Source organism: Gossypium arboreum, chromosome 4 (assembly GCF_025698485.1).
Source record: "Gossypium arboreum isolate Shixiya-1 chromosome 4, ASM2569848v2, whole genome shotgun sequence".
Lineage (NCBI taxonomy): Eukaryota > Viridiplantae > Streptophyta > Magnoliopsida > Malvales > Malvaceae > Gossypium > Gossypium arboreum.
In genome coordinates, this window is record NC_069073.1 from 5439176 (window position 1) to 5452530 (window position 13355).

At 35.2% G+C, this 13355-nt stretch overlaps 2 protein-coding genes across 2 annotated transcripts; both read right to left on the reverse strand.

Moving 5' to 3' along the window:
• Window positions 1–689: 689 nt before the first annotated feature.
• LOC108465683 (cation/H(+) antiporter 15) lies at window positions 690–3726 on the reverse strand. The gene is made up of 2 exons (XM_017766058.2): window positions 3165–3726; window positions 690–3075 (listed from the first exon to the last, which is right to left on the reverse strand). Exons 1-2 carry the CDS (start codon window positions 3384–3386, stop codon window positions 784–786), a joined length of 2514 nt encoding a protein of 837 aa, XP_017621547.1. The 5' UTR covers window positions 3387–3726; the 3' UTR covers window positions 690–783.
• Window positions 3727–8228: 4502 nt separating this feature from the next.
• Window positions 8229–12257, reverse strand: LOC108465684 (2-oxoisovalerate dehydrogenase subunit alpha 2, mitochondrial). Its single transcript, XM_017766060.2, has 9 exons — window positions 11859–12257; window positions 11128–11265; window positions 10849–11031; window positions 10457–10614; window positions 10248–10347; window positions 9766–9877; window positions 9515–9654; window positions 9204–9389; window positions 8229–8627 (listed from the first exon to the last, which is right to left on the reverse strand). Exons 1-9 carry the CDS (start codon window positions 12135–12137, stop codon window positions 8460–8462), a joined length of 1464 nt encoding a protein of 487 aa, XP_017621549.1. The 5' UTR covers window positions 12138–12257; the 3' UTR covers window positions 8229–8459.
• Between the last annotated feature and the right edge of the window lie 1098 nt (window positions 12258–13355).

Below are 13355 nucleotides of genomic sequence, written 5' to 3' on the forward strand. Positions count from 1 at the left end.
TTTCAGCAGCAACTGAAAGGAAACAAAAAGCATTAAAATTACTTGGTAAATCGAAAATACCGTTCTAACCAATTAAATCAATGTCGGTTTTGTTTTATCGATTTTGATAAAGAAATTTGGTTGGTTTAATTTTTTTCAAATGAATATCAGTTAAGTAGGTTTAAAAAAATCGATGGAAACAATTATTTAAACCATTTGTGCTTTTTAATTAGCTCATATGGAGTTTGAATTTTTTTTTTTTAATTGTCCAAGTTTGATTCAACTTGATTCGTTTAAAAGGCCTATATTACTATTTAAAAATAATACTAATAAATTATTATTTTAATATCAGTTTAGTAATATAATTAACAATAAAAAGTATTTCATCAATTCAAAAGTTTTTGTAAACTTATGTTTTTATGTATACTAGTTCTCATTTTATGTATATTGCCAATAATTTTACTTGTTTATTTTTTAAATTTATTAAATAATATATTTTATAATTTTTAAAATTTATATTATGAGAATTGATTTAATTTATAAAAACGCGTATGCAAATTGTGAACCGTATATTCTGTTTCTATGTACATTTCGCTAAAATGAAAAGCAACCTCTAACTAGAATTCTATGTAACAGTGGAAAGAAAGTGAAAAGAAACTTGGTTAAGAAGACAAAGAAATCATGGAGGTAACTGTGATTTGTATCTCATGTTTTGGTTTGAATGTGTTCTTAATTATAGTCAGATAGATCAGTATCCTATATATGTTACAATACCACCACTAATGTTGTCTAATTTTGTACAAGTTAGAAAACAGGCGTTGCAGTTCCACTTGCTTGTGGTGTCCACCGGTTGGCAGGCTTGTCATCTGGTTGACCAGGTGGGCTATCTGGTATTGCTGCGGTTTCATGGGGCATTAACCCAACATACTGTTGGATCACCAACACAGACACCGTCGATGCAAAATCCGATGACGCTAGAATATCACCAATTGCACCGAGCTCCGGACACTCGCTCCAGTCAGTAAGTCCGGTCGTGACCGGTGATGACATTCCTTGTCCTCTCCCGACGATGAACAAGTCGTGCCCGCTGTCTAATGACCGAATGACAGCCACTGTTTCCTCCCCATTATTCACAACTTGCTCTGCATATACAACTAACTCGTTCTCCGCACTCTTCGTCCTGAACTCGTTTAAGTATTCTTCGTCAAACCGTTTTTCTTGAACGCCGTCTGTTTCTGCTGTTAGAATCCTTGGATCATCTTGATCGTGGATATGAGGTGGCAACTCTGTTGTAGAGGCGAGAGACTCGTCGCTCGCGACAAACCGCAGCACGGTGAGGCTAGTTCCTGTATTTTCACACATCCTCCATCCGTATGCAAGTGCTTCTCTATCATCTGGACCCCCAAAGAACAGCACAGCTACATGGTGTGCCACTTCGTTTGCTGCCAAGCGTGTTGAACCACTTAGGCCTCTGTCAACTAGAATTCCCACCGAGCAAGGCGCATTTGCGAGTAAATTTTGGTTAACAGTTCGGAAGGCCGGGTTCGTTGCTTCCATTCCTCCATCTACTGTTTGTTGTTTGTGGAAAGGGATGATTATGAGGGCAACACGTTTGTCTTCGGCTAACCCACAAATATCTTCGTGCATGGAGGAGTAAGGGGAAATGGCTGTGAGTGGCTGAATGGAGACGAAACTCGAATTTTGCTCGAAGTTTTCGAAAGCATGGATTATGTGGTCTGATTGAGCTTGTGTTCGGTTTAAAGCCGGTCGACCGGATCCACGGGTGTTATGGACAATAAGCATTGCAGATGCACGACCAGTGAGTTCAACGAGATGGAGCACGTACACACATATTGGAGACTTCTTGGTGGGATTGGAGGCTTCAAGTAAGTTGATTATTGTTGGGACATTACGAGGGCCGTGGACACACACCAGCACTCGTAGCTCACCGTCTGGTTTTGATCTTTGAATCGTTCTACGTTTGTATGGTACGAACCTCCTTGCCGGCTTGTAAATGGTTGCTACAATGGGCGAAATGATCCCAGTCATAACCACCGCTATGATGACCATGATTGCAAACGACTCATCATCTAAGACCTGTTGATCTTTGCCCACATTGAGAACAATCATTTCAATGAGGCCCTTGGTGTTCATGAGTAACCCAAGTGTAAACCCTTCACTAAGTGGCATATGGTAAAAGGTTGTCACAAGAACAGTTCCAGCTATCTTTCCAGCACAAGAAAGGACGATTACAACAGCCAAGATCCCCCATGTTTGACCTTCTCTGATCGAAGCTACATCTGTCTTGAGCCCGCTAATGGCGAAGAAGAGAGGCAGCAAAAGCCCTGAAACAAAGTCCTCAAGCTTTTCTATTAGAGTAACCCCAAGTGGTCCATTGGGAATGATGAGACCAAACACAAAGGCACCAAACACAGAATGTGTCCCAATGGCATCTGTAATGAAGCCTGAGATCATAACCCCTGTTAGGATAAGACATATGTAAAACTCGTTGAATGATTCTCCTTCAGGTGTTCTTCGAATCATCCATGAAATGGCTGGCCTAACAACGAGAATACAAATGACAACGAAAGTAGCACTGGAAAGAACAACCCAAAGGGAAGCTAAGGAAGTAGAATCATTCTCTGCCAAGGCAATGGCTAAAGCTAAAAGAATCCATGCACACATGTCATTGATAAGAGCAGAAGACATGGCCAACTTGCCGATTTCTGAATTAATAAGTTTCAGCTCCGCAAGGATACGAGCAAGCACTGGAAATGCTGTGACTGAGAGAGCAACTCCAAGGAAAAGAATGTAGGTGGCATGAGCAAGGGGTTCGGCTTCGTTACCGTGGAGAATGAAAGAGAAACAGATGCCGATTACAAAGGGCAGAATCATGCCAGAAATGGCAATGGCGAGAGCTTTCTTTCCCGTTCGACGAATCACCGAAAGGTCCATCTCTACACCAACAAGGAACAGGAAGTAAAGAAGGCCGATATTCGCCATTGTTTCAAGCACCATCACACTCCTCAAAGGAAACAATGTGTTGGCAAAGTTTACGCTCCGTCCTAACACAGATGGACCTAATAATACTCCTCCCTGTACAAAACCAGCTATTAAAAAAAAAAAAAAAGATACATAAAAACAACGAGAGCTTGATTGTTGATTATACGAGTAATTTAACTTACGAGAATCTCAGAAACAACTCGAGGTTGGCGTAGGGGTTTGAGGATGAAAACGAGCAGGCGAGTGGTGACAACCACCAGGGTCAACTGCAAAATGAAGAGAGGAAGCGAATAATCCAAAGGGTTATCACCTTGCCATACACCATTTGTAGTGATCATGGTGGGTGAATAGCAAACCACCGTATCATCTGATTTGTTGGCCACGGTATATTCCGCCTTTTCCATTGTTTTTTATTAAAACACCGTCTCCTCCAATATATTATATAACCAAATCCACCACCACCGCCACCTCTTTGACTCTTAACTTTTTGTGACTGTAAATTTACATGCAACGTTCATTTTTATCACCAGCACCATGGACTTTGACCATATTCATGACGAAACTTTTTCTTGTTATAACAAATTAAGCCAAACAAAAAAAAAAAAAAAACACGACCCCTTATCATAAAATCATCATAATTTTTGTAAAAATTTGTTGTTTGTTTTGTTTGTCTTGTTTGCTAATTGCAAAGGAGGAAGAAGGTTGGAGAAGAAGAGGGAAAGTAGGAGGGTTCTGATGGTTGCCCGTACCATTTGGTAAAATCTCTAATCTTTTACGGTCCACAAGTCACATTCGATGTAAAATCAGTTAAAACTTTATTCTCAACCATATTATATCAAAATTGGTACAATTAGTTTCCGATTATACATGTTTAAAACATGGGACAATGCATTGAAAAGAGACTTCTGTTGAGGAGTTAAACTTTTCCATAATTCCTCCTATCCCTAAAACTAACCAGCAATACTAACAATTAAACAACGATTAATTATACAAAATACTAACTCATACACTTATACTAATAATTGAATAATGATTAATTAACGAAATATTAATTTATATACCTTAAGTTTTTTTAGCGCGATGATTGCTCATAATGTTTTTTAATCGTGTCATTGGAGTTTATTCCTGCTCAAAGAAATGGAGCACATTTTCGTGCCCAGATGTATGTTTACCTCTTAAGAGAGCACACGTGGCAAGAGGATTAGTCATATCTAGTTAATACGTAAAGTTAATAAAAATAGTCATCTAACTACTAGTGTATTTCTATTTAGTTCACCCAAGTTTAAAGCTTTCGATTTTAGTCACTAACGTTACTGAAATTTAATATTTTGGTCACTCCTACGTTAAATCACTAGTGTTGACCTTTCTTTTATTGACATAATGATAAATTTAACATTCCAATGTTTAAAGATTCTATCAATTTAGTCCTAATTTTAAAAAATTCAACAAAAATTAATCCTCAACTTTACACATTCTCGTCAATTTAATTTTACTTCTTAAAATTAAAAATTATTTAAAAGTTTATTTTTTAATAAAACACATGCAAAATTATAAATAAATACATTCAAAATTATAAATAAATACATACTTATTTTCTCTTTTTCAGACATAAATTTTATTTATTAAAATAATACTTTTATAAATAAATTATTTTTAAAAGACCCTCAAACAAGACTTCAACCATATTTAAGCTTTTCTTTTTATAGTTTATTTTATAAATAATACATTTTATTATACGTTTAACCTTGCTCCTTAGTCCTTGCCAAAATTGTCGAGCATTGACCATCACCTTTGCCACTACCACTAACACCAATAACACTTTGATCTCCTTGATTTCCACATCGTCCATTATCACACCATTGAATTACTAAGAATTCGTTGTGGAGCTGTTAGTTTGGCCTTCCAGATATTAGTTTTCAAGACCTCATACTCACCTATATATCCTCGATTATGCTCGTTCTCAAGAACAACTTCAAACGCAACATACTCATTCTAGGCAACAAGCTAAAGACATTGGTTCTCACCTTTTTTGACCTTAGGCTATGGTTTTTGACCCAACCTGAACATGATGCTCGTTAATGTTGAAAAAGAAAAGGGGAAAAGTTGAATCTGTGTAAGTCTTCTTCATGGGTTTTTCCTTTAAATTGTTTTAAGTATAAGATTATTATTTTATTTATAAAATTTTTATTTTAAGAAATAAATTTTATGTTAGAAAATGAGAAAAATAGATATACATTTATTCATAAATATTTCTTTTATAATTTTATATGTATTTTATAAAATCTTATGTATTTTATTGAAAAATGAACTTTTAAATAATTTTATTTTTAATTTTTAAATTTTAATTTTAATAATCAAGACTAAATTAACAAAATGTGCAAAGTTAATAGCTAAATTTGTTGAATTTTTAGGTTAAGACTAAATTTATAGAATTTGCTAACATTAGAGGGCTAAATTTTTATTATGCCAATAAAAAAAAGTCATCGTTAGTGATTTAATGAAGAGTGACTAAAATATTAAACTTTGATAATGTCAGTGACTAAAATAGAAAATTTTAAACTTAAGTGACCAAAACAGAAATATATTAATAATTGGGTAATTATTTTAATAGGTTACCTTTTGGTTTTTTATTTTGATTTTAACTATGTGATGACAATAAAATTTTTATCAAATAAATTTCATCATCTAATTTAAAGATGAACCCTTGCAAAAACATAGCTACTTAATTTCAAGTCTAGCGTGAAGGGTTTCCAATCTCCATCTTGCTCAACTGTTGATGAGAACAAGTAGAACTGTTTGAGGTGCATGATGCAGTTGATCCAACAGTGGTGAGGCACGGTACCCATACATCTTTGTTATGAATATGAAATTGTCAACGTCCTCCGTAGTCGGATTCTTGATTCTCCCTTTATCTTATAAGCCAGCTTCCTTGCATTCTCCATGGTGGAACGCATCTATGCCTTCTGCATATCTATCTCAAACAACTCATCTTCTCTTTCGTTCAACTTCTCTTCTAGAGGGTCGATGCTCCTTTGATTGTTGCCAGTCTCGAATAATCCCTTGGAAAAGCAGCAAAAGTTGAGAACTTGTTTACCAAGTTTAGTAATGCCTGAGCCATGAACTCCCGAGAGATCCTTTGGGAGAATATTGATAGATATTAGATAATGTGATTGTCATCAATATGTGCATTTAATCAAAGAGACTAAGGTGGATGAATCTAAGAAATTCTAGATGCATGAATGTATTTGTCTAAGATGCATGTATGTACTAGATACACATTAATTACCTGATGCATGTATAAAAAATTAATAGTCTATTGTAACAACTATATAAAGGGGTGTAAGTGATGTAGAAAATGTAATAGTGTAAGAAAATATGATGCGAGTGAACTAAAAAAATAGAACAAAGTTTCTTTCTTTTACCATCTCTAAAATTCTCTTCAACAAAGTAGTGTCAAGAGTTAGTGATCCTTACAAAGTGAGTGTGTGTAAAAAATAAAATTGGTCATGGCTTCTGCAAGCACAACTTACAGCAATATACAAGTTCTTATCTTCAAAGATGAAAATTACGATTTTTTGGGCAATCGCGATGGAGACATTATTCACTTCCTTGAATGCCTTGGAATTAGTTAAGGAAGGCTATGAAGATCTAGAAGATGCTATAAAAGAACAACCTGAAGAATTAAAGAATAAGATCACGGATGCTGGAGTTCTCGGGATGATCCAAAGAGGAGTATCGAATGTCATATTTTCTAGAATCATAAGAGCAAAGAAATCCAAAGAAGTTTGGGATATTCTACAACAAGAATTTGAAGGAGACATGAATGTGAAAATTGTTAAAACTCCAATCACTCAAAAGAGATTTTGAGAATGCAAACATGAAATAGCATGAAAGCATAAATGAGTATCATAGTAGATTGTCCGAGTTGGTGAATCAAATGAAAGCACATGGAGACATGATTGATGATCGTAGAGTCATTGATAAAATTCTGTTCAGCTTGACAGAAAAATTTGATAGTTGTTATTGAAAAAACTAAGGATCTATCCATCATGACTATTCAAGGGTTGATGGGTTCATTAAAATCTTATGAGTAAAGATTGTTATGTCACTTACAAAATTTCGTTGAGTGTGTTTTAATCCGAGCTTACCATTGATTCCAAGAATGGAGAGAAATCTTCAATGAAAAATAAAGGCAAGCCTTCTAGAGGTGGTAGATTTGGAAGAGGCTGAGGCAGAGGAAGAAATTCACATAGACGAGGTAGAAGCAACAACAATGCTGGATTAGACAATGATATTGGATCTAATAAATGGTGTCGAATTTGTAAAAAGAATAGTTATGAAGAGAAAGATTGTTGGAATAGAGGCAAGCAACAATACTACTATTGCAAGAAGTTCGGGCATGTGCAAAAAGATTGTTGTCTCAATAATAAAAAACAAGCTACATTTACCGAAGAAGAAAAGAATGTTGGGTCTGTTGTTTGCTTGTCATAAGATGCATGTATGTACTAGATAAACATTAACTACTTGATGCATGTGTAAAAAATTAATAGTCATTTAGTCCATGTTTGCATAAGGAGGATCACCATGAATTGCTTGGGAGCAGACTGAAGAGGACAGGGGGCAACTCAATCCACTACCAAAACGTGGAACAATATCATGGCCTAAGCAGCAGAAAGTGCCATCGCATCGGTTGATTTGGTGCAAAATACACACACCAAAGCATGCCATAATGGTTTCGATGGCAATCCTCGATAGATTGCCAAGGACAGGCCTATGAAATGGAGAATAAAAGATGGCAGCACCTTGTGTATTATGCAGACAGGACAATGAGTCCAAGAGACCCGTTCTTTAGTTGCAGCTTTTCCAAAGAAATATGGAAACAAATCCTATAGTTATTTCAGAGGACGGTTGTTGACTGGCAAGGGAAGCTCAGTCGGTCGATAACAAAGTTGAAGGATTGCTTCGGCAGCTTGCATCTACCAGACTTGGTAGGAGAGGAACATAAGATATAGGCAGTTTGGGAAGCAGCAAGTAATGCAGCTACTTGACCTGAAAGGATACCATCAAGATGAGGTTATCTGGTCTGCAGGGAATTGCAGCAGACTCAACCAATAGGGAACTGTGAGGCTTGTAGAATCTCAGATTTAGTTTTTCTGCAACAGGCTAGATAGTATTCTGTTATGCTTGTTGTTTTTGCATCGTATGTAGAATATTGTTTGATTGTTCCTTTACTTGCATACAGTGCATTGTCTTGATATTGCATGTCATCCTGCTTCTTTGGATTATAAAATTACTTATCCAAAAACAAATTTGTTTTTCATCCTTTTCACTGTTCCAGGCATTTGAATCCAAGAAAGCTTCTTGCTTTCTAATACTTCATCATAATTAAGTCTGCTTCATATTGTAACTAATTGCAGGATCACAAGTTCAAGCTTCGTAGAAAAAGTAATCACTGCTTGTAAGTAAATATGGTTCACCTAAATCGGAACATCTGCAGGGTAATCTTTGGGGTGTCTATTGATGGTTTCTTTCAGAAGTTTCTCTTGCTCGCGCAGGTTGGACGGAATATTATCGTATACATCCGTGAATAAGTCATTAACTGGAGGTTTCTCAGCTCTCTCTGCTATCTGAATTGCATGCAATAACTGTCAAGAAGACTAACTGTCAGTAAGAAACTTCAGAATTTAGGTTCCAACCAGCAGTATAAAATAATTTAATCAAGGGTTAAAGGGCATGTAAAACAAACAAAAGAACACAAAAAATCAAGAAATGAACAGCCTTCAGACTTTTGCAGTTCTAATAGCTCATCAGAGTTTATCACATACATTGCACCTTGAGATGTAAGTACTACTATTGCATCTGGCTACAACTTATCACAAATATTGCTATGCTTACTGCTATCGGGTGATGGTGCAAGAAATGCTGTTTCAATTCCAAGCACTTATGATCTGAGACTGTTGTCCAAAAGTAGCAGGAAATTGTTAATTGAAAGGGAGAATAGAGGGAAAGTGTATCTGATGCTTACTGCTATCAGAGTTTATCACTTGAGAAGTAAGTACTACTATTTTATCAGCTACAACTTATAACAAATACTGCTAGCCTACTGCTCTCGGTTGATGGTGCAAGAAATGCTGTTTCAGTTCCAAGCACTTATGTTCTGAGACTATTGTCCAAAAGTTGCAGGATTAATAGAAGAGAAGAATAGAGGGAAAGTGTTATACCTGACTCCGAATGCTGCTTCTGAGCTGTGACTCAGCCTCACTACCCCACCAACCATTTATCTCAATCCACTTTCTAAATCTTGTTACAGGGTCTCTTGCCATTCTCCACCATTCAATTTCACCGGCAGGACGGTACTTGGTGGAATCATCTGATGTGGAGTGGTGTCCAACTCGATATGTAACAGCCTAAAGTGAAATGGTAGAAGAAAAGATGAACAGATGTCCCATTTATGTTTCAGCATTATGCGTACGCCTCTCTTGGTTCTGCTGAAAAGCCACTGATGGAAAAGACTTAACAACAGAAGACTTACTTCAATTAAAATGGGCCTATGTTCATTTACAGCCATTTGACGTGCAGAGCGAACTGCACTATACATCGCAAGTGCATCGTTACCATCTACACGAATGCTCCGGACTCCATAAGCTTGCCCTCTAACAGCAATCCCATCACCTACAACATGTGCAAAAGTAAAATATATGATGGGATATATATAAATTGTTGATAGATTCAAGGATTGTTAAAATAAAAAAATGCACATAAAAACAAAAGATCCAACATTACTTCGAAACTGGTCTGAAGTGGGTGTACTAATTGCCCATCCGTTATTCCTGCAGATAAAAATTACTGGAGACTCTGTGACGGCCGCAAAATTCATAGCAGCATGAAAATCTCCCTACCATTATTTGGCCGTGTTAGAAACAAAGCACCAGAAGGCATAAGCTAAAATTCAATGAGACTCAGTATATATATCCTGCTCCAAAGGAACAGAAAGGAATAGAGGGACAAAAAGGTTTTCTGATATAACCAGTGGATTCCATCTATTCCCCCTAGACTTCGCCGGAGTTCTAAGGGTGAGGTGGAGTTTAGTCGGAGATTTTAGTTCAAGTTGTACAGCTCTGTAAAATACTCGGGAAAGAAAAAAGCTTTTCATTTACTGAAATTATGCTTGTCTAGTTACAATAAGTAGCATATGAGGCAATTGTATGGATTATAGAAACAAATATTTTTCTCAATCAAAACTGAACTTCAGTATTCATAGTTACCTCACTTGTGCCACCATCACCAAAGTAAGTGACAGCACATGCATCTTTTTTGTCCATCTTCAGAGAATATGCAGCACCAACTGCATGAGGAATTTGTGTACTGCAAAACAGTGGGGAATGTTTATAGCCCTTATTTCCAGAATTAGATCTTAAGATTTTAAGAAAGTTCTATCCGGCAAACTCCCACAAAGATAAGTTTAATCTCTTACGCAATAGTTGATGATACGGTGAAGTAGTTAAGCTTGTTAGATCCATAATGAATAGGCATTTGTCTGCCTTTTCCATAATCAGCTTTGTTTCCAAAACACTGGTTTGCAAATTCTTGCAAGGTGAAACCACGCCATAATAGAACTCCTGGCTCCCTGTACTGAAAATCACATCATTTAATTTTCAACCATGGTGGTCACGTATAACTTCTCAACAGTTATACTTTAATTAAATAAGCTGTCTATATCGGTTAGTGTAGACGAGAAATTGTATGCTGTGAACATAGGGTTAAAAACAAGATGTGGGATGAAAATAAATTCGTAAATCGTTAAAAGTTATGCTCTATGCATGGTAGTGAAAAATGAAGCTCGAAGGAATTGTATGTTCTTCTAACCTGGGGGAAAACAATGTCATCTGATGTAAGTGCTGCTGCCGATGCAATGTTGATAGCCTCTTCTCCAATGGAGGTCACGTAGAAGGAAATTCTTCCTTGCCTTTGAGCTTCGTAGAATATGGTATCCAAAGTTTGAAGGGTGACCATGTTGCTATACATTTTAACAGCAACTTCCTCACTGACCTAATTTAGTATGTAATCCATAAAATTCTTTTTGGCTGAAATGATACATTTAAAAGAAACGATAACGAAATGATTGATTTGAGCAGGTGAATATACCGGTACAAAGTTGCTGTGACTAATTAGCTGACCAGCATCATCAAGAACTCGGTAGCACTGGGAATTCACACTAGGAGATTCGGATAAAAACCGCATCTCAGGAGAAAAAACAACTTTTCCTCCTGGAAAATCCAATACCTTACATGAAATGAAAGCTTTCATTAGCCTTTAAAACTATTCTAAGTTGTCAACACATTGAAGAATAAAAAGTACAGAAACAGAGTCCCATTCTATCATCTGCTGCAAAGGCTTATAAAGCATCAGTACAAGATCATGCAATCGATTAGTTTCGTTTACGGATTCGTCATTCCAATAGCAAACCAAGTGATATCTCTCTCATAATCAGTACCAATGGAATCCAAGAAACCTAAACAGCATAAATGATGCAGTAATATCCAACCAAACCACCCATTTGTAATATCAGTAAAACATGAAAAGCTCCAAAACAGAACAGATAAGTAAATCTAGATCCCAATGATCATGTTGGCAACCTTCCTTAGTTGGCTATGATTTTAATTTCAGCCAAAAGTTAAGTGCTTTTTATCTAATTCAATGAATTACAACAAATAAATGAAATTTAACATGTATACAACTAATGGTCTCAAAAAGATAACAACTGATCGATCAAGACTCCTGAAACATGTAAGAGAGAAACATAAATTTTAACAAAATTCTTGAAACAACAACCCTTACTATTTATAGTAAAACATTAAAAAAAGGAAAATCCAGACCTGATTGTGTTCATCATTTGGGACAGAATCAATCTGTTTCTCAGTTGTGGTGGATTGAAAACGTTGAAAATGGGGAAAATGTCCTTTTTTATGGGAAATAGACTCTGGGTTTGTGAATTGTGGTAGAGTAGTTAATGGGAGGAAACGGTGAAGATGAATGGTATTCAGACAAGAGCTGTAACAACAAGTACTATGACTCTGCTTCATTAAACTCCATAATCCGACCTTTGATTTAAGGTTGTTGATAATGTTTCTTGGATTTTTCAAATAGAAAGCCATGGAAAAGAGATTCAAGTTAGATGGTCAAAACAAAATTTTCGTAGGACAAATAAAGGAAGGAAGCTTTTTTAGATGGTTAATACGCCGACGAGGATAGGTATTCTAGACGTGATACGCTTCATGGATTTAATCAATGAGATTTAAGCTATTATTACCACGCGCGAGTTTGAGCGTAACAACATACTCGCTAGCAAAGGCCAAACAGAATTTTATTTTTTTTCCTTTTTTCTTTACTTATTACAGTGTTCAAAACTGAATTAAATATCAAACTGAACTAATTTCAGTTAATCAGTCGGTTAAGATAAACAGTATAATGACTAGTAATGGTAGGAGCGTGGACGTCCTTGATTAAGATAGACAGTATAATGACTCTAATATTAATAATATAATATAATGTGCATAATAAAGAATTAATAGAGGTTGAAAACGCCTTTCATGATAACGATTCCATGTAGACTCCTACGTCACCCGTTTATCTGCCTCTTTCCGTCTCTTTTATTATTAATAACTACCTGCGTGCTTTCTTTTTGTATTAAACCAATGAGTCGAATTATTCGTTTAGATTCGTTTAAAAATATATTTCAATAAAAATAATAATGTTTATTTTGTAACAAATAGGGTCTTAGGTAAAATTTTTATTTTGGCTTGATTTGGCCCTAATAAGTTGGTTTGTTGTTATTTTGTTATAATTTCGTTATTATATTATTGTTATTATTTAGATATTGTATAACTCTTGTGTTATTATTAATTTTGTTACTATTTTAAAGGTATTTGTTTATTAAGTTATAACTATTTTAATGTCATTTAAGTATAAAAATATTTTTAATATATTTTTAATTTGTTGAAAATATTTATTTTAATATTTTTAGTGTATTTGATGTGTTATATTTTTTAAATTTATTTTTATAAAAAATTAATATGGCTGACCGAGTGGGGGTTAGGTTTAACATTTTTAATCTGGACCGAATTTGGAATGAATTTTATGCCCATTTTCGTGTCGAGATAAAATTTTACATCGACCCGCCCATAATCAAATCTAATTAGTATCAATTAATTATGAATTATTAATTAAAGTGTAGATATAATATTTAATCGTTGTTTGTTAAAAAATATTTCATTGTTAATTAAATTGTATATTATATATATTTTTTTATACAAAATAAAATTTCAAAAGTAGTTGAAGGAATGAAATGCATCTATACAAGAAAAAAATGTTCT